The 19,790-nt window shown below is 37.0% G+C and overlaps 1 protein-coding gene across 3 annotated transcripts in view; it reads right to left on the reverse strand.

The window, feature by feature from the left end:
* Positions 1–19,790, reverse strand: part of Nbas (NBAS subunit of NRZ tethering complex) — a 330,311-nt gene that overhangs the window by 16,698 nt on the left and 293,823 nt on the right. For all 3 annotated transcript variants that reach the window (XM_058578372.1, XM_046441292.2, XM_046441291.2), the window contains 2 exons: positions 18,026–18,221; positions 2,252–2,391 (listed from right to left, as the gene is read on the reverse strand). In XM_058578372.1, coding sequence (XP_058434355.1) covers positions 2,252–2,391; positions 18,026–18,221 — 336 coding nt within the window. The remainder of the gene's footprint in view (positions 1–2,251; positions 2,392–18,025; positions 18,222–19,790) is intronic.

Raw genomic sequence — 19,790 nt, forward strand, 5'->3', positions numbered from 1 at the left:
ACTTCAAAAGTAAGATTATAAAACTAATAGTTCTTGTATATAAATGCTTGTAAATGTTATAAATACAATACATGTTTTAAGTGAAGTTGCTTTGAGTTCACTTAAAATGAACCAAGTGAATGACTTGGCCAAGTGAATAACTTTAAATATCATTTTAATGTTCTAAAAGTAAAAGAAACTGAAAAACCACATAATTAACTTATCTAATAGTCATGTCACATTTAGAGTTCAGAAATGAGGGTATAAGGAAATCTACAAATGAACTCTAATAAGTTCCTAAAGAGTGAAGCATTACTGACAATCCAATCAGTGGGCTCTGGGCCTGCTTCACATTATGCTCACCAGAAGTTTGTTCAGAAACAGATTCCAGGTCCCACTAAAGAGAGCTGGACTCAGGATCTACTCTTTAACATACCCCCAGCTCTGCCAAGAGAATCCACTGTCACAAAGGCACTGGAGATTTCATGATGAGCTGGGAGAGTCTGCAATGCAGAGCTCAAACAGTACAGGTAGAAACCTGTTCTTGAAGGCCACAAGCCAGCATGCCACTAGCCACAGATGACAGGATCCGAGAAACACCTTTTTCTTTCTGAAAATGTTTGGTTAAAAATCAAACCAAAATAGGAACACTGCTCTCCTTGGTTTGCTTCAGAAATTCCTAATAGTCTCATCTTTGGGTTCACATAAAGAGTCTTCTTCAGATGTTCTTTCAGTTCTAAACTGATTACAAAATGATGTTATCTTCAGGAGGACGTCCTTAACTTCTCACACATGGAGATGGGCACTGGCCTGGGGCAGAGCTTAGGGAACAAACTCAGACCTGGAGCAAACAGCATCCGAGCAGGCTGGGCCTCACCAATGAGATACTGTGGCTCATGACAGCCAGCACGTGCAATCAGAGGAAATCTGGCCACTTCTTCCAAAAAAGGCACGAGGGGGTGGTTGGTTTGTGGCTGCTAGCACAGGGACTGGAGAAGCAACCCATGCTGATGAAAGCAGCAGCTGTCAGCCCAGCAGGAAACAGAAGAAACAACATAAGCAGAAAAGGAAGCCAGATATTAGGTACAACTGAGTCTCCTCCACTTATTAGCTCTGTGATGCCTGATATTGTTTAAGTTCTGAGCTACTATTCCTTCATCTACAAAATCAGCTAACATCACCTTCCTTTGTAGGTCTGTGTGAATGATTGATAACCTATGTAAATTGTACATAATGGTGTGCAACCCCAACAAGTGGGAATGATTCATTTAACCCACATGGAGCTTACAATGCTGTGTCAAAAGATAGGCAAGAAATTCTCTGGAACAAAATACTGGAACAAAGTTATTGTGTTGACATCATAAATTGGATATGTTTATCCAGCACAGTCTGAAACTTTTGAAGAAAAAGTGTAAGAAAAAGTGAGTGTAGGAGCAAGGAGAAATAGAAAGACATTGCAGTATTTCAAAACCAATGCTAATGACCTTAGAAGGCAAATATTGATTAAACACACACACACACACACACACACACACCACATACACCCACACACCTTCCTTTTCCAATTTTGCTTTCTAAGGTTTCAGTTACTCATGGTCAGCTACAAATACTAAATGGAAAACGCCAGATTATATAATTCATAAGTTTTAAATTGCATACTTATCCAGTGTATCCATGTTGTATATAATATTCTTCCATTAGCCATTTAACATCTCTGTTAATAGATCAACCATCCAGGTATCTCAGTACCTGTGTTCAAACAATCCCTATTTCACTTAATAATGGCCCCAAAGTTCAAGAGCAGTGATTCTGGGAATCTGGATGTGCCAAACAGAAGGCTCACAGTGTCTTCTTTAAGTGACTAATGGAAAGTTCTGAATTTCATGAGAAAAAAATCCCATGTGCTGAGGCAGTAAGAACTATGGTTAAAAACGAATCTTAACTGTGAAGTTTTGAATAAGGAAAATAAATTCATGCTAGTTTCATTGTTGAACTTAAGATGCAACTCACAGTGCATGATGAATGCTTAGTTAAGATGGAAATGGCATTAAACTTGTGTGTGTGTGTGTATGTATGTATGTACAGGAAAAACATGGACCACATAGAGTTCAGTGGTGTCCAAAGGTTCAGGAAGCCCTGTAGGTCATGGAACGCACACCCCTCAAATAAGGGGAACATACTTATATTCTTTCACTGGCTCTTTAGAGATGCTACATTTTCAGAAATGTAGTCTAGACCAAAGACCTCTAATTAGGCTAACTGCAATACTTACCTATTTTCACTTTCCATAGGTGGCCAGGCTTGCAAGAGCAAAACCAAGTGCTGAAATTCCACCTCATGCTGACTAGATGCCAAGAGTTCCATGAATAGAGAGTACCGGTTCTCTTCATTCTCAACATCAGCTATGTCTACCTGGAAGTAGAAATACACTCTTGAAACTAATGGCAAAGCTACTTAACTGGTTTATAGAAGAATTCAAATTTGATTACTTTGATTAAACACTTGAAAATTTTTATAATGTGCTTAGGGAAAATTCAACAACATCCAAAAACAAAACAAACTAAGGTTTGCGTGTTGTTTGTCACTCAAATGTCCGTTCATATGTTGGGAGCCTGGTGTCTGTGCAGTGATGCTAGATAGTAGGAAACACTGGGAGGTGGGGCCTAATGGTTCCAAGATCACTGGGGGTTTGACTTGGGAGGACCTTTTCTCTCTTTCAGCTTCCATTGACAATGTGATCTCCCCTCACACACGGGCTCCCACTGATGTGACACAACTGAGAAGGCCCTGGTCAGAATGAACCACTGCCACTGTCATGCTTTTGAACCTCCATAACTATCAGCTAAATAAACTTCTCTTCCTTATAAAGTTAGCCTGCCTCAGGAATTTCACCATCATAATGAAAAACTGACTAGTAGTACCCAATCTTCAAAAGCTCTATGCCTTAATTTCAAATAATTATATTAAAATTATATTAAAAATTTCAAATAATTATACAACAAAATTTCAGGAAAGTTTTTTTTTTTTTAAACTTTATTTACCCAAATAAATCCAAAGTAGATTTCCACATAACTAGTACACTGGCATTTAACATGTTAAAATATGGAATTGTTTTCTTTGAAAATGTTTTATTTCGCCATACTCCACATTAAGTTTCTAAAGTTTTAAATAATCAAATTAATTTCTAATTTTCACTTGAAAACTGTAAGCCTATGTGTTGTCTAGTAAATTTCAAATTAGAGATTTTACTAGGGTGTTTTTGTCAGAATATGCTTTTGCTATACATTAAAACCAAGAAAAAATATCCTTCATTCACATCTCCACTTCTAATGCAAAAGAAGTCTCTGTCAAATATACAACACTCATTTTTTTTTCTTTATCACTGAATAACTGAATGATTTTTCTTTTATATTGAGGCAGGCCTAAAGCAAATCATGCCTCCAATGCCTCTGTGGAAAAAAATATTTGCTGTTTCTAGTTAAAATGGCCATAAGCATAAAAGTAAGACAAATCTGTTTTCCCATTTTTTTTGGCCTCTCAGCACAGATCCTCTGTGTTTAAGCACATGGTGAATTCATGATTTGTGTACACATTCAGATGATACCTTGAAATGATAATGAGAATAGATGTTACCTGTATATTTGCTAAATTGTCTGCACTAATGCATGTTTCCAAAACATTTAATTTAATGGTCATTCTGGCTCTGATCCCAAGAAGTCATATCAAAATGTCACACCACAAATTCTCCATTTTTCACAAATATTAATTGTACTATGAACAGTTGGTAATCACTATGGGAAGCCTGGCTCACACAGTGACCTGCCAGATACTTCACGAACGGCCCCATGCCATTCTTCTGTGGAACAGTTACCCAAGAGCACTGCACCATTTTAAAAAATAACTTCATAATACAGTAAGTCACTCGTCCCTCCCAATAGTTTTGTGCGGAGGACAGCACAGGCATTAGTAAGCTCACTTTACAGAGGAGGAAATGGGCTCAATTGTCCTGGTAACAGGGCCAGCAAGTGACAGAACTAAAAGAGAATTATAGTCAGACCAGGATGTCTTGAAACTAGAGAACTCGGTAAGCTTCAAATTACTGAAGCTAGTCTTCCAAGTGGGAGGTTGGTACTATTATCTTACCTATTTATGAAGATTTTTTTTTTTTTTTTTAATTTCAAACTCAAGACATGCACCTGATCTGACTCCAGCCACAGGCCTCGCTGAGGTTCCTGGCACAACATCAGGCATGCTTCCACCTCAGAGACTTTGAGCTGTTTCCCCTGGCACATTCTTCCTTTAGCCAGTAGAGTCGCTCAAACACTGTTTCCTTCAAACACTGCCCTAGTAGCAAAGGCCTTGCTAGACTGCCTTCCCTAGAGGAGCATGCCCTGTGCCCATCTTCTCACTATTTACAACTACATGACATATTTACTCTACGTTTTCTTCCTGCAAAAGCATGTTAGTGCCTTGAAAGTAGAAACCATTTTTTTGTTCAGTGCTTTATCCCTATTACTTAAAACAAAGCCTCTTATACAACAGGTACTTACTGAGTCAATGAATGAATAAACAGACATAATTACAAATAAAGATAACTTTTAATTTATAAAATAATTTAGCATAAATGATATTAAGTACACACAGATGTGCCATAAGTTTTTGGTTATTGGAAATATATAGAAAATTTAAAAAGAAAATGTTGCCAACAGGAAAGTCACTTAAAGAAAGACTACACATGGCAGATTTACTGATATTACATCTGTACATCTGTAGGAATGATTAGCTACATGATTTTACTAGAGTCCCTTCTTTGGACCTCATTCAGCACTTTCAATATATTTACTCTATTTCATTCAATAGATTTCATACAGTACATTCTATCTGGGATTCATTCAATACATTCAGAAATGGACTGCAGGAGGGGTGGTATGTTTGAATTTTTACTCAACTATTCACTAACTAGTGACTCCATGTATATCTGAGTCTTGATTCTCAAAGATAACATGGCAGGGTAAGGGTACAGCCTTTTCACATGACCATAGGAAAACTTAACGAGATAAAGCATGGAACATATCAAGCATTGTGCTGGATACTTGATAATCATTCCCTACACTGCATGCTGGTGGCCTCCCAGCATTTGCTCTGACTTCCTGCCTCCACACTGAAATCTTACCTAAAGCTGTTTGTTATCAGGTCATAAAGCATAAGAGATGGCCTACCTTCCTGGCTTAAAGCAAATAAGAGATGTCTGACTTAAAGTTTCTGTACAACTTCTCTACCACACCAGCCCCATTCAGAGTCTAAGTCAACTCGAGCTTAAATGCACATGAACAAGGCTGGGGAGAAATCCTTCTCTCTGTGCTTTGTTAATGGTCATTTGAATCCAGAACCTGGAGATAATTTTGAAGGACGTCCACTGAGAAATGAGAGCCTTTGACAACTATGAATTCTTTATCCTTCCGTTGAGCTAATAAAATGACTTGCCATAGGTTAAGAGACTTCTAGGCCAGTGTAAAGACTATCATTACAGTAATAGGAGTATCTAGTCTATCAACATTCCTTATGCCTCTTTTCCAATTCCCACAAGTGGTGCAGAGATAGGGACACAGACACATACAGTGGGCTGTGTTTCTGCAGAAGGCCAAGCTGAGGAAAATGACTTACACTGCACAGTAAGCATGGTGACCTTATGCCTCCAGGGAGATACCACCTCTACCTTCCAAGGCTCTCTGCTATACAAACAGTCTTGAAAAGTCAGTCTAGGACACAGACAGTTCCTCTGGCTCAGACTTGCAAAAGTGTGAGAAATTCATGAAAAACTGTCTGCCAATAGCTTTTTGATGTTTGTAATCATCCCATCGAGAATGAGTCCAAAACTATCTTAACACAGTTAAATTCTTTTCTGTAGAAAAGAGTATTAAATGAAGATTCCTTAACATAGTTTTCTACATAATGAAAGTATTAATATTTTTTCCTTTGAGTAGCAACATTTACTCTAAAAATTTATGAAAATGATGATACACTAAGTGTAAGTAGGCTTATTTAATAGACTCCTACTGAACTATAAGTTCCCAAGGGCTTCTAAGAGCTAACTTCATAAATGTGTGTGTGTGTGTGTATTGTTATACGTATTCTTTTATTATGTATTAGAACATATAATTTCTTTATTCATTCTAGTCATTTTTAGTATTTACCTTGGACTTTCTAGAAATTAGAACAATATACAAGTAAACAAGGGCAATTTTGCTTTTATGAAAAGTTCACCAATCCTATTTCTTTTTCACTGAATTGACTTAGGTCCTTAAGAAGAATGTTAAAATAGTGAACATATGGGGTACTTCTGTATTTTCTAATTTTAATGAATATACCTCCAAATGTTAAATATCTTAACTATGATTAAATCCTAGTGGCCAGTAGAAAAGGAGCGTAGCAAATGGTTAATACACATTTATTTTTGCATAAAAATAATGATGCTATCCTACTTACTTTCTAGAAGATAGCTGTGGCCCAATGTATTTGCACACTATATCTAGTAATGTTGCTCATTAACAGAAAGACAACTTAGGTTGAAGAAATCGCTATGTCATAAAACTGACAAGTTATCTAGGAAAAAAAAAACAGGGAAGGAAGAACTGCCCTGAGACCACGAAAGTTAAATCAAATGGTTCTCAGAAGCTCACAGAACTTATGAGAGCATGTGATCAGTAAGTATGCATATCACGGGAAATCCAATTCCTCAAAATACTTGAAAACAAGGCACTGGTTCATCTTGGATACAGACCTAGGAAAGAATAATAGCTTCCCTGTTCTAGGATGTAATATGTTCCACATAAAATATGTACTCCAAGCATCTAAGTATAGTTCATAAAATATAGTGATGCAGAGAACACTAGTCTACAAACAGCTGCAGTGTGAAATGACTGTGGGACATGCTTTAATGTGGAGGGAAAACTAACTTTAGGTGGCTGTCAAATGCTTCAGCATAGCTCACCAAAGAGCCTGGAAAACAAATGACAAAAGGCCAATTTAATTAAATATGCAGCTTTCAAAAAATAATGATAAAGTGAAAGTACGACAGAAAATGTTCACTTTGGAGATATTTCCAACCTTTTTGAGGCTTAGGGGATAAAGATAACACAGACTTAAATGATGTTTGTGAATAAGAAGTCAGTTATGGGAATAAAATAACTAGCAAAGAGAAGGGTGAACAGGAAGGTAACATGCTTTTAATACCCTGTCCCTGTCCTTGCCTTGGTGATACCAAACAAAATCCTAGAGGTGAAAATGTCCAATATTTCATGGGTACCTGTGGATTTAGTGACTACTCTATACTGATACTAAACTGAATATTAGGGAACTTTAAAAGGCAAAATTCATGCAACTCAAATATAAGAATCTCTTTCCTTTTTGTCTCTCAAAGTGTTGGTTCTCTTCTCATTGAATTAGGTGACTTTAGTCCTTGTTGTAAGTCAATTTGTCAAGTAGCTTCAGTCTCCTTATCAGACACAGACTTGCTGTCCTTGAAAGAGAACAAACTCACCTATTCTCAGTAAAAGACAGTATTACCTTAAATTTCACTGTAGCTGCTAGAAGTGAACACAAATATCAAACTGAGGCAACCCCCCTGAAATCTGCATCTTGTTACGGAAATTGACAGTGGCTTTTTTTTTTTTTTTTACCTTCTGGTATTTACAAATATAAAACAGGTATTAATGCACACAGAAGTACTTTATAAATAGAAAATAATCACAAACCTTCAGAAGACTACTATTGGCAGTAGCAATATTAATCACTGTATGGTGATTATCTTGTAAGATTTGGTGAGCTATTAGCTGGCTTCTGTGAGATTACCTAATGATACTTGATTCTATGCAATTCTTTTCATGAACAGAATGAAATTTGACTGAGAATTTTTTGTATACAGTGCTTCAAAATATAATACTCCTGCTTCAACAGACTACAGAAGCAGGAAAAGGTGACAGATTTGACCTCTCGTAACACTGGACCCATCTGTTCAAGTGACTCCTTTGGTAAGGTTTCAGGTGTACAATGTAGTCTTCTGTCCTCACTGGATTTAAATAAAATGTCTGGGGAAGGAAATTTTGATACCAAACCCATCATAAGCTGTTGATAAGCAACTTTTCTTATCAGCCTCAGCAGTACTTAATCCAGTGCCTGACACATACAAAGCACTCAATAAATACTATTAGTTATTACCATTAATGACAATATGTATTACTATTACACAGAAAAACATCAATAGAACATAAATTATGATTTTTCATTTCTGAGTTATTTGTGGATGTATTTAAAAGAAAATATAAAATTATAAAAATGTCATTGAAGTTTTAAACATTAAAAGTAAAGTGAATTTTTTTTCTGGGAGATTTCCCATTTTTACATAACTAGTAGATACAGGAATTGAGTTTCATAAATACTTAACTGTGTACTGCTTGAGACAGCCTGAAATTTCTAATAGCCTTCCCAGCCCATGCTGAGGTGAGACTGTCTGCCATGGTCAAAGGATGTCCTGACAAGAAATAAAGAGGCTGAACTCTTCCTCCTTTGGTTGTAGTCCTGGTGGGTGAGCAAAAGCTGTCCATCTCTGCTTTACAAATCATAAGGCACAGCAGGAAATCAAGGGTATCTGTGAACCACTTGAGAATAAATGGTTCACCACTGCTATAAAAAAAGACTTCCCAGGATGCTGCTAATGTGCCCCTGTGCCCAGGAAAGCCCAATAAGAAACTGCAACTGAGATTCCCATGGGTTTTTTTTCCCTATCTCTGTGTGCACATAAATACCTAAGAGCACCCTGCAGAAGCCAACAGTTGTGACTCTGAGCCAGTTTTTATAGCACCCCACTTATTTTATTACAACTCTAAACATAAAAATTAAACAATAAAATATGCTATAATCACTCCCCATAAATGCTGTTATAACTTCAACACATAATACATATTTTCATATAGCTAAATATAATGTTTTATGAAGCACTTTGAAGTGAAACATATGATAGGAGAAAATATTGTGTGTTAAAATAAAAGGAAAGATTTTTGTCTTACAAATAAACATACTGCCATATGAGCCCCTATAAATATACCTGTATTTACTTTAAAGAACTGCTATTAAAGCTAATTTCTTAAGGCCAAGCTTTGTTTTTTAGTTATAGTTTTTGAAGTATTACTAGAAAAATTCACAGAGATGGAAACATTTTTACTGTAGCACATCATTCAGACTTGCATTTGAAGTTTGGTCCTACCACTGAACACACTGACAACATAAAAAGATCTCTGAGCCTCAATGCTTTCATAGTAAAAAAATAAGGCAATAGCACCTTATCATATTACTTTGGGGATATTACAGTGCATCACAATGTATAACACAATATAATACAGTAGTACAATATATATGCAGATTTCCAACAGGAATCTACCTTTAGAGGTGTCTCAGAGTTAACACTGAGCCACTATGGTCACTACTAGTATTGTTAGTTCATTATCATACCTAATTCTGCCACATTACTTTTGAGATATTGAAGAAATTTCTTAGCCACACTTAGCCTATTTCCCATGGGATAGCGTGATAAGAGTATGTATGTCAGAAAATTATAATGTTTACACAAGACATACAAAGTCTAATGTTCAGGCCACAGAAGGCCCTAAAAATATGAAAACAACAATATAGGTAGCACCTTCTTAGCTTAAATGAAAACAGATTTTCATTATAGCTTTCAGAATTTTTAATTTGGATTCTGATTTTCATTATAGTTAGAAGTTACCTGAAGAGACCTCTGGGTAGCAGAAAAAAATGTTGGCCAAGGAGTTATATGTATATCTATACATTCTCCAAAACAAAGAGTACAAAAATGAAATTACACAAAATCCCACATGTTCAGCATAATTACAGGCCAAGAATGTGCAATCTTTGAAATATTGTAAGTAAAATACACTAAATAGTAAAAATACACTAAATCCCAGATAATGATCTCTTAGATTCCAGGTTCATGTTTCACATATTTTAAAAAGTAATTAAAATTTATAAGAATCAATTGGGGGAAAACCAAGCAAATGAAAACAAATAAACCTAACTATAAGTGAAAAAATATTCACACTAACGATGTCTGTGTGTGGGTGAGAGAAGAGAGGTGGGGGGAGGAACACTCATTAAAACAGTATATCCTAGCTAATAATGTTGGCTGGGAATTTCAAAATTGCTTTATCTCTAGGATTAACAAATATATAAATAAATTATGGACAATGAAACCAAAATCTCTGACAGTGAGAGGAATTACAAATAAGCAAAGTTGGAAAGGCTAGAATGAACTCTGGCACTGAAATGGAATTGGAGGTTTTGATATGAACTTGACTTTTAACGTGTATACAGATAGACACAGGACCAGATGTAGATTCAGGTATATTTGTGCAGATGCACACATTTATTACTTTCCATTCTGTCCCCCTAGAGGACCTAGAAACTGTAACAGCACACTATCATTGAACATATCTAGCACCAAGTCTTGCTTTTAGATACCATTCTTCAATAAAGGATCCAAAGCTTTCAGAAATCAATGATTGAACCCAGGACTGGACACAGAAAGCAAAAGAGAAAGTAGTAAAGAAGTGCTCCAAAAATGATGGGCATTTGTGAAAAGGAGAAACTTAAAGGAATCGTCAATGGTCAAATTCAGGATAATTTGAGCAAAGAATAAATGATAGTAACAGATTAGAACCACAGAACAAAATGAGAATCCTTGAGCTCATACTGACATAAATAAGTAACTGAATAAACAGATATGAAGGGGGAAATATAAGAAAACCTTACCATTTGGCAAATCCTATAGTAATAATTATCTCAGGCAATAATTAATTCATGGTATAATTAATAGAGGAAAGTACAAAGCAAACTGGAATATTTACATAATCTCAAGCTCTCTCTCAAGTTACTTATTAATTATAAAAGGGAAAATGATAATTTCATAAAGAAATACGGTTGGCACCACATCAGTCAGGTGGTCAGAATTAACGTCATCAGTAATGAAACAAATCAACACCATATATCTGCTGATATAATACACTGAGAAGGCCGTATCACTTCTGTGGTATTCTTACCCAAAATGTGAAACTTGAATATATGCCATATCAAATTGAGGGACATTTTATAAAATAACTTTCCAGTACTTTAAAAATGTCAAGGTCAAAAAAGATCACATCAACAAGATCAAGGAATTGTTTCAGATTAAAGGCAACTAAGGAAACATGACAAATAATGCAATATGTGACCTGGTTTGGATGTGAACCAGAAAAAGAAATTAGTGGAACAACTGACAATATATGAACTATGTGTAAATTAAATAATAGTATGTGTCGATGTTAATTGTGGCTGAGAAGATACGGTGAATCTGAGTGAAAACCATACAAAATTCACTGAACAATTTATGCAACTCTTTTGGTAAACCTAAAATTATTTCAAAATGACAAATTTAAAAGTAAAACAGTTATCCCCAGCTACTCCATATCCCCCACCACTGCCAACATGCACACACTGGTTTTCCCTGTGCTTTTCCCTTTCCCTTCAGTTTTTCTCCCTAATCCTTAGGTCGGTGGAAGAGGCAATGTTGTCATGTAGCACTGTGACCAAGACCAAGACTGCAGAGAGGCTGTCACTCTAAAGCAGAGGCAAGGTGGACACAATCACCCACTGCAAAGCCCACAGAGAGATCCCTGCCTCTGGGAGGACGCAGGGGAGCCAGGGCCAGTGTGAAACTTGCTAAATCAAGCTCCTTCCTAGGAAGTGGTCACTGTTAGCTAAGATAGGAAGGACACTGGCCCTGGCTCCCCTGCGTCCTCCCAGAGGCAGGGATCTCTCTGTGGGCTTTGCAGTGGGTGATTGTGTCCACCTTGCCTCTGCTTTAGAGTGACAGCCTCTCTGCAGTCTTGGTCACAGTGCTACATGACAACATTGCCTCTTCCACCGACCTAAGGATGTGGCTCAAGCGGTAGCGCGCTCGCCTGGTATGCATGCGGCCCGGGTTTGATCCTCAGCACCACATACAAAGATGTTGTGTCCGCCAAAAACTAAAAATAAATACTAAAAAAAAAAAGTCTGCTTATATGAAGGGGACAAAAAGAGCCTTCCTAATTCTCTACCCATCACCCCTTCAGAACATGTTATGCAGAGTTAAATTCCCTGAATTTAGTTTCTTTCTCCCCAAAACTGGTATTTCCTGTATTTTCTACCAAGCTGAGGATCACCACTTTCTCCCTAGGAATTTAGACAAAATTCAGAGCGACATCAAACTTTATGCTCATCCCCCCACGTCTAAACAGTGACCAAGTCCACTGCTAATAATTCAAGCTCTCCTTCTACCCTCTTTTAGCTTCAAAGCTAGTGCCAAGTTCAGGCAACTTGACCACCACAACCTTAGTCCTCCAAATGGTATCCCTCCCGTCCACTGCTCATGCAGGGGTCAGCTGGCTTCTCCCAGAACACTAATCTGCTCATGTCACCTCTCCAGCACCATGCTTCCACGTTACCTTAGCGTCATCACAGTGAAACCTGAGCATGACACTAGAGGCTCCCAGCAGTCTGTGTGCTCCTTTCTACTCTCACCTCAGGGTGGCCCCTGTTTTTATACCATAGGCCAACTGTGCTGAACTTGGTTCATGCAGCTCTTCCTCACTGGTCTCCCCTCACTATATCCAGACAGAAAGGCTTGGTGCCCACCTCTGGATCCTGTATTAGGCAGACCTAGACTATCTAGACACCTAAACACTTTAGGGTATTGACTATTTGTTAATAGATCGACATTCTCTAGTCGTGTGGAGGCCCACACCAATGAGGTCCATTTAGGAAGCTCTATGTAATCCAATGCAACCCAGATTCTAGTGCTGAATATATTTCCCTGGCAAATGGGAAGAAGTGTAGCACAGGACCAAGAACACAGGCTTTGGGATTGGACAGAAACTGAGCTGGGGCTCCAGTCTACCACTCACAAGGTGTGTCAACTTAAATCAATCACGTGACCTCTTCTCAAAGATGGTAACTATTCTGCAGGACGGTTTTTAAAATTAATGTGCACACAGAACACATTGTGTAGTCCCCTCTTCTGCCCACAATGATACCAGTGGCAAGAGGGCAAATCTTCAAAGAACTTTGTCCATAAAGAATGACTCCTGATGTTGCCAAATATTTATAAGACCAACGAATATGAATGCTTCCTCAACTTCAATTGTCTTGCAAAGAAAGGGACATGGCCTCTGCTTGAATCCTGACAAACATGCTTGTGCATTGCTTGCATGCGACATGAGAAGCAACTGGCTGGTCAGAAATCACCATCAGCAAAGTATGGCAAACTGAGACAGAATATATGCAGATGTATCAGGTTACTCTGTAAAAATGGTTTTCCATTATCTCATACAAGGGGGATAAAGCATGGTCTAATTTTTCATCATTAACAGTAAGAACAATGCACTGAAAGTGAGGAGTCCTGGCCTTGCCATTTAAAGGTGACCTTGGACAAGTTTTTAAAGATTTAATATTAATTTATTCAACAAATATTTATTGAATATCTTTAAGATCCCTGTTCTCACAGAATTTATATTCTAGTGGAAGAAGAAAGACATCATATAACAAATAGAAGGATAGATAGGAAGAAGTTAGCAGACATGGTGATTTATACAGAATTAAGGGCAATAAAATAGATTGTGACTGGTGTGGTTAATTTAGGCTGTGTAGTCATTGTAGAAAAGGTGACATTTAAACTAAAATCTGAGAAAGTGACTTCTGCTTTTTGTACAATCATATCCTTTTCTATAAAATATGATTACCTAGCTGGGAAACTTCTGGAACTCTCTTCTAGTTACAGGGCTGCATGAGTTCATAGCTATTAGAGACAAAGTATACATGTGTACACTCATTCATATCATGAAATATTATTTTATATTTGATTAAGTAAATCATGTCTGTGATTCTTAGCTATGAAGATATTTAAGGCAACAGTGAATTACTTTTAAGGTACTAAATAGAGCTTTGCATACTGAACTTCTGCTATGTTCTTTGAGCCTCAACTGAGAGAAGTGCTTATTTTGTTAATGTTCTGGCAAAGAATGCCAAACTAGTCTCTGGCCAGAAGATTACTATATTCTTGTATGTTTGAGGCAGACAAAAACTTGACTTTGTAATGAGGCTAGACGTTGTCTGAAATGAATTCTTTCTGGTGATCACTTACAACCACAAGTTCCGACATCCTCAATCTTAAAAGGCAAAACTCAAAACCACATGTTCTCTTCTACATAAAAATGGGGGGGGGGGTTGAGGTGAAGTATGTAAGTTTTTAAGCAACATTAGTATTTTGACCCATATTTTTCATGCACCAGTTAACCAGAAAATTACAAAAGCTGAAAAACTCAGATAAACTGTACCAAGGGGATTAACACAATACATCCATTCCCTCCCCATTCCCAGCACATCCTCTTCCTCCTCCTCTACCCCCGCACTGGGGTACATTTCTGGAATAGAAACTAAAGCCTCTCAAACTATTAAAAAATGAGGACCTCTGAATTTTTAATTCTGTTCACTAATCATTAGAAAAATAGAAACTGCCATCTCTCTGAGAAGCAGTGAGAGCAGGAGCCATAGACTGTTTAATTTTGCAGGAGTTGGCTGGTTTCCCAGCAACATGGTGATTTGTGGGGCCACTACTTTGGGCACCTTGAAGATAATTAAATATTAAGTCTCTTTTTGATGTATGCAAAGTCTGCTTAAGAGGATTACCAGCCACAGTGGAGGTAGCAGTCCACATTTCTTCTTCTTCTTTTTTTTGGTTATTGAACTTGCAATATCATTATCTATTCTTATCTTTAGTCTGTTAGAACCAATGTCCATCCTTAAAATAACTGAAAGCATGTTCAAGAATGAAAAAGGTGATAGGGGAAAAGTAGAGAAAATGCGAGTTCCTACAGTTGACATTTTGGGATCCTCTAGTATTGGGGATATAGAGATAAAGAGCACAGTTGACGTGTGTGAGTAAAATGACTGATAAAGTGAGCAGACCAACTTCTCTGTCCTCTAGTTCAAGGTTCCATTTCACACCCTAAATAGCAAAGGCACATAGTGCAAGAATAGTCCCAGGATAATACGACTAGTGGCAGAGGGAGGGGGAGATGAACACATATCCCTCTATTACCACCTGATCCTTCTACAGCTTCAATGAAAGGTAGCATAATTTGTTGAAAACAGTAATTGAAGACATGATGTGAACTATCACGCATTGTTCTGCAACATTCCAGAAGTACTGGTGTTTCTATTCTGAAACTACAATTTTTCTGCATTCATTTGCTAAGAAACAAGAAGTTCTATCAATTACAGGAAAAAATACGCATGTCAAATCCACTTGTCCTCCAAAGTAGATTTGACTCATCAGTGCCCTGTAGACATAGGATACTTAATTATACTTACTTTCTAAAGGAGGAGGAAGAGACACTCAGTGACTTTTTTTTTTTTTTTTTAGAAGACTCTGGATGAATAGCATAATGAAACTAGAATGAGCCTTCTCATTCTGTTCCTAGATAATTTTGAAATCAAGGCCATTAGCTGCCAAGAGCAGGAAATTACTCTTACATAAGAGGAAAGTAGTGAAGCAAGAAGAAAAAGGGTGAGGGAAACATAAGAGGACTTTTACTAGTCATTCTAAGACTTCTACAAGAGAGATTTTTCAGAAGGCCTAAAAGTTTGCTTCTGTAAAGAGGACAGATTTGTGAAATGCAGAGTTACTTATGGACTTCACAAGTGAGGGAAATAGTTTATATTTATAGCAAAAATGTCAACTCAATTTAGAAAAGTGTGTGAAAAAGAACTTTGTTAACAGAGGATTGGCTGCCTTAAGTCCTATTTGGGGAAAAAGTTAAGTAATAAAGGAATTAAAATCTCAGAAAAATTTATAAATTATTGAAAATTTATAAATCATTGAAATCATATAAAAGTTCTAACTTGTTTGAGTAAGTGGAACATTGAGAAAAGGATAAAGAAGGAATACTGGCAATGCTATAAAGAGTCTGGGTTCAAATATGAAAGTATTATGTTCAAACATTTCAACATGAAGGATAGGATGGATGTTTCCCCTTTCCCAACTTCTACTCTGCTCTGTAATATTTTTAGCATATAGATATGACATTAAATGAAGTGAAGCTCCAAGTAGAGAAACCAGATTAATCATCTTTACAGACTCCAGAAACCATAGAAGATGAAACTGACAAGGTTGAGAACTTGAAAAATGGAGGCTGATCACAGGAAAGGACATAATTGCACTAAAGTTGCTTTGCTTCAGGATAAGGGTCAGAACAGGAAGTTCTGTGTGGCAAAAATAATATGGTCTGATTTAAGGTTTGCCTCAGGGATGTTATGTGTACCCACAGCAGTGTTATGCTGAGAACCAACACACTGCTAATCCTACCATGCCCTGTACTTGGAATATATTCTACAGCCTCCAGCATTTGTGCTCTAGCGTTGCTCGAGAGGCTACAAGTGGTCTTCTGAGGTAACTGTAGGCAAGGTGAAGAGCCCAGATATGTAGGGAAGGTCATAGTGCTTCAGAGAGCATTATTCATATATTTGTGACTTTTTCATTTTAATCCATTTCAGCAATTTGGGAAGACTAGAGAATCTGATAAAGTCCTCTTTTTAAAATCTCAATTTCTCTGAGAAGTAAATATTTACCTAGTTATTTCACAAAAGTTGATAATAATTAAGATATTTGGATATGAATCCAAAGATGTTCTTAATATTTGATTCATTAAAAACAATTTAGGCCAGTGGAATAGTTTAGTGGTACAGCATATGCTCAGCATATATAAGAACCCGAATTCAATCACCAGTACCAAAACAAACAAACAAACAAACAACCCAGGAAAGGAAGTCATTGTTCTTTAGATGTAGTAATAAGGACATAAATATAAACTATGCTTTAGAATTAGGAAGTAAACTGAGTTGGAGCCAGATTTCCAGAGACCTCTTTTGCAGATGGGGTTACCTGGGAAGTCTTGATTTCTAACTTTCACTGACCTGGTAGTCTAATCTGCATGCTAAAATACGTGATGGAGTTGCTGACTTCTGGATCTTATGTCCTTAGGATGCATCAATTTAGAATTCAAACTTCTTCAGTCACCATACTTCTTTGACTTAAGAATTAGCATTACCATTTACTCAAAGAACAAGACATTACGCTCTGTGATGTACGTGCACAGAATATTTTCAGGGATTCAAAAATCTAAGTACATCCTCTGAGTTTTCAGAATTTTCATGGTAGTCAGAGATAAAACGTCTTTAAAATAGCTATAAAATAATTAAAGCTCAACTATGTAGAATTCAAGGTTTAATTAATATGTGATGGTCAGGGAAGGTTTTCGTAGTTTCTCCATATCATGCTTCAGGGTTGTGAGTCTTTCACTCTGAACTTTCCCCGACCATCTGTGTGCGTTACATTTATGTCCAGCAAGGTACAAAAGAGGGTAGAACATAAAAGAAATGAATTAGCTCAATTACATCCTATATTTCCATATAGCTCTGCATTTCTTCTGGTACAGCGTCAATTAGTCAATAGTAAGAATAGTCCTGCCAGGTGCAGTGGTGCCCGCATGTAATCCCAGTGGCTCTTAGTCTGAGGTAGGAGGATCTCGAGTTCAAAGCCAGCCTCAGTAACAACAAGGAGCTGAACAACTCCATAAGAGTGTCTCTAAATAAAATACAAAATAGGGCTGGGATGTGGCTAAGTGGTTGAGTGCCCCTGAGTTCATTCCCCGGTACCCATCCCCCCACCCTCAAAAAAGAATGGTCTTATCTCTTCTGAAGAAAAAAATGGTAAGACTGTGTTGCACGTTCGAATCTATATAAAAATAAAAATACACTTTATTGCACATACTCAATTACTAAGCCGTTGGAATGCTTACCAATCATTAGCAAGCTGATTATTCCCTTGAGAGAAGTTTAAGGTAATCAATATTGACCTCTGGTAACTGTCAACAAGGAAAGCAGTCAGATGCTCCTTTACCTGTCTCTGAGGCCATGCAGCTTTGAGAATGGCCTCTGTTCTGAAGAGCACAAGGAGCTTGCCATCCTCCTCTGTCAGGTGGAATGACTGCCCCAGGATCTGCAGCACATGGACGCGGGGCCGCACAGGCTGGGTATCATCAGCACAGAAAGGCCGCAACCACTCCAGCAGGTCCTCAGGTGACACTAGCTCCTCCCTGCAGGGCACAAATGGGGGGTGAAAAGAACCTCTTAGGTCGTTCTGCTTTCTTCCCTTCCAGGAATCGATGTGGTCACTGGCCTCAAGACTTCTTTGTTGGTTACTTTTTTTTTCCTTGAGAGGAAAAATATAGGTTTTTAAATGGCTTACAGCAAACCATATTAGTCATTTAAAAGCTATGTAAAATTAATGTCGTTTTAAAATGAGTTGTATTAACTAAAAAATAGCCATTAACCAATAAGTCCTTAGCTAGTTTATTTCTTATTTAAAATTTAAAGTATAGGAAAGCTTATTTCTATTAATCATACCTATGGTTCTAAGTACTATTCTAGCAATTTTACATATTCTATTACTAGTTGGCAATAACTATGCAAAGCAGGGATCATAAATTACATTTTAAAGATGAGAAAACAGGCTTCAGGGAAGTGATATAATCAGCCCACACACATCTGTAGGAGATACTGCAGTGTGACCTCAAAGCCCATGCTCTTTGTACCACTTTTCATTGAGATTAGAATTTCAGCATGTGGTTACCATATCAATTTTTACACTACCCTAAAAATAAAATATGAACACTTGGCTCTTATAGGACTGTAGAGTCTAAAAGAATTTAGAGAAGGGGACATATTGTACAACTTTCTATCCAGCAGAATTGTTTCTTTTGTATCCCAAATGGACCCTCTCAGGAAAACAACTTATTTGACGGTGATGTCAATGAATTACTATCAATGACTGTTAAGAGGTTATCCATATAGAAGACTCCCTCTCACAAGGCCCTGGGGATCCATGTTACAATAATATATTATACAGTTTTTGTTGTAACTAGATCTATAGGAAGATCTCAGCGATAAATCACCTAAACTGAGTCGCAGACTAACCCATCTTCAACCCTATCAAGACTACAAGGCTTTTTAAAAACTTCTGAGAATAAAATACTATAATGTCACTGAGTATTCCTCTTAGTAGTTTCTCCATAATATAGTTGTCAAATGCTACTTTATGGCAATTTAAATTAAAAATTAAAAAAACAGAATTCATCATTTGTATTAGGATTAAAAGAAATTACAAAACATTGCAGACAAATGGCTTAAATAGTTCTAAACTTATGAATTCATTTCTTAGTTTTACCAATGAATAATCTTTACAGTATCAGAAACAGGAAAAACTGGTGTGTGAAAAATGTAGAATGAACCAATAATTCCTGGATACCTGCTATTTATAAGGTAACCAAACAGTATGGTACAATGAAAAGACCACTTTCAAAAAAAAAATCTGATGGACCTAACTGTAACCCATTCTTTCTGAACAACTCTAGACAAAGAATCATGAAAGTTATCATTTCCATCTTATAGTTAAGCACACAAGGATCCCTAGGAAATCAAGATAATATATACCAAGCATCTAGTACAACATGCGGCACAGAGGAAGCACTTAATAGCAAACCATCATTGTCATAATCACCATCATAATAATTATCATCAGCATCATCGAAGTACTAGTTTGTGCTTGATGACACAGATATTAAAAAATTACATGGTCTCTGCCTTGAAAGAACTAATGATACAAT

This window comes from Marmota monax, unplaced genomic scaffold, assembly GCF_021218885.2.
Source record: "Marmota monax isolate L192 unplaced genomic scaffold, Marmota_monax_Labrador192_F-V1.1 WCK01_AAM20220418_F8-fsc00010, whole genome shotgun sequence".
In the NCBI taxonomy this organism is placed as follows: Eukaryota; Metazoa; Chordata; class Mammalia; order Rodentia; family Sciuridae; genus Marmota; species Marmota monax.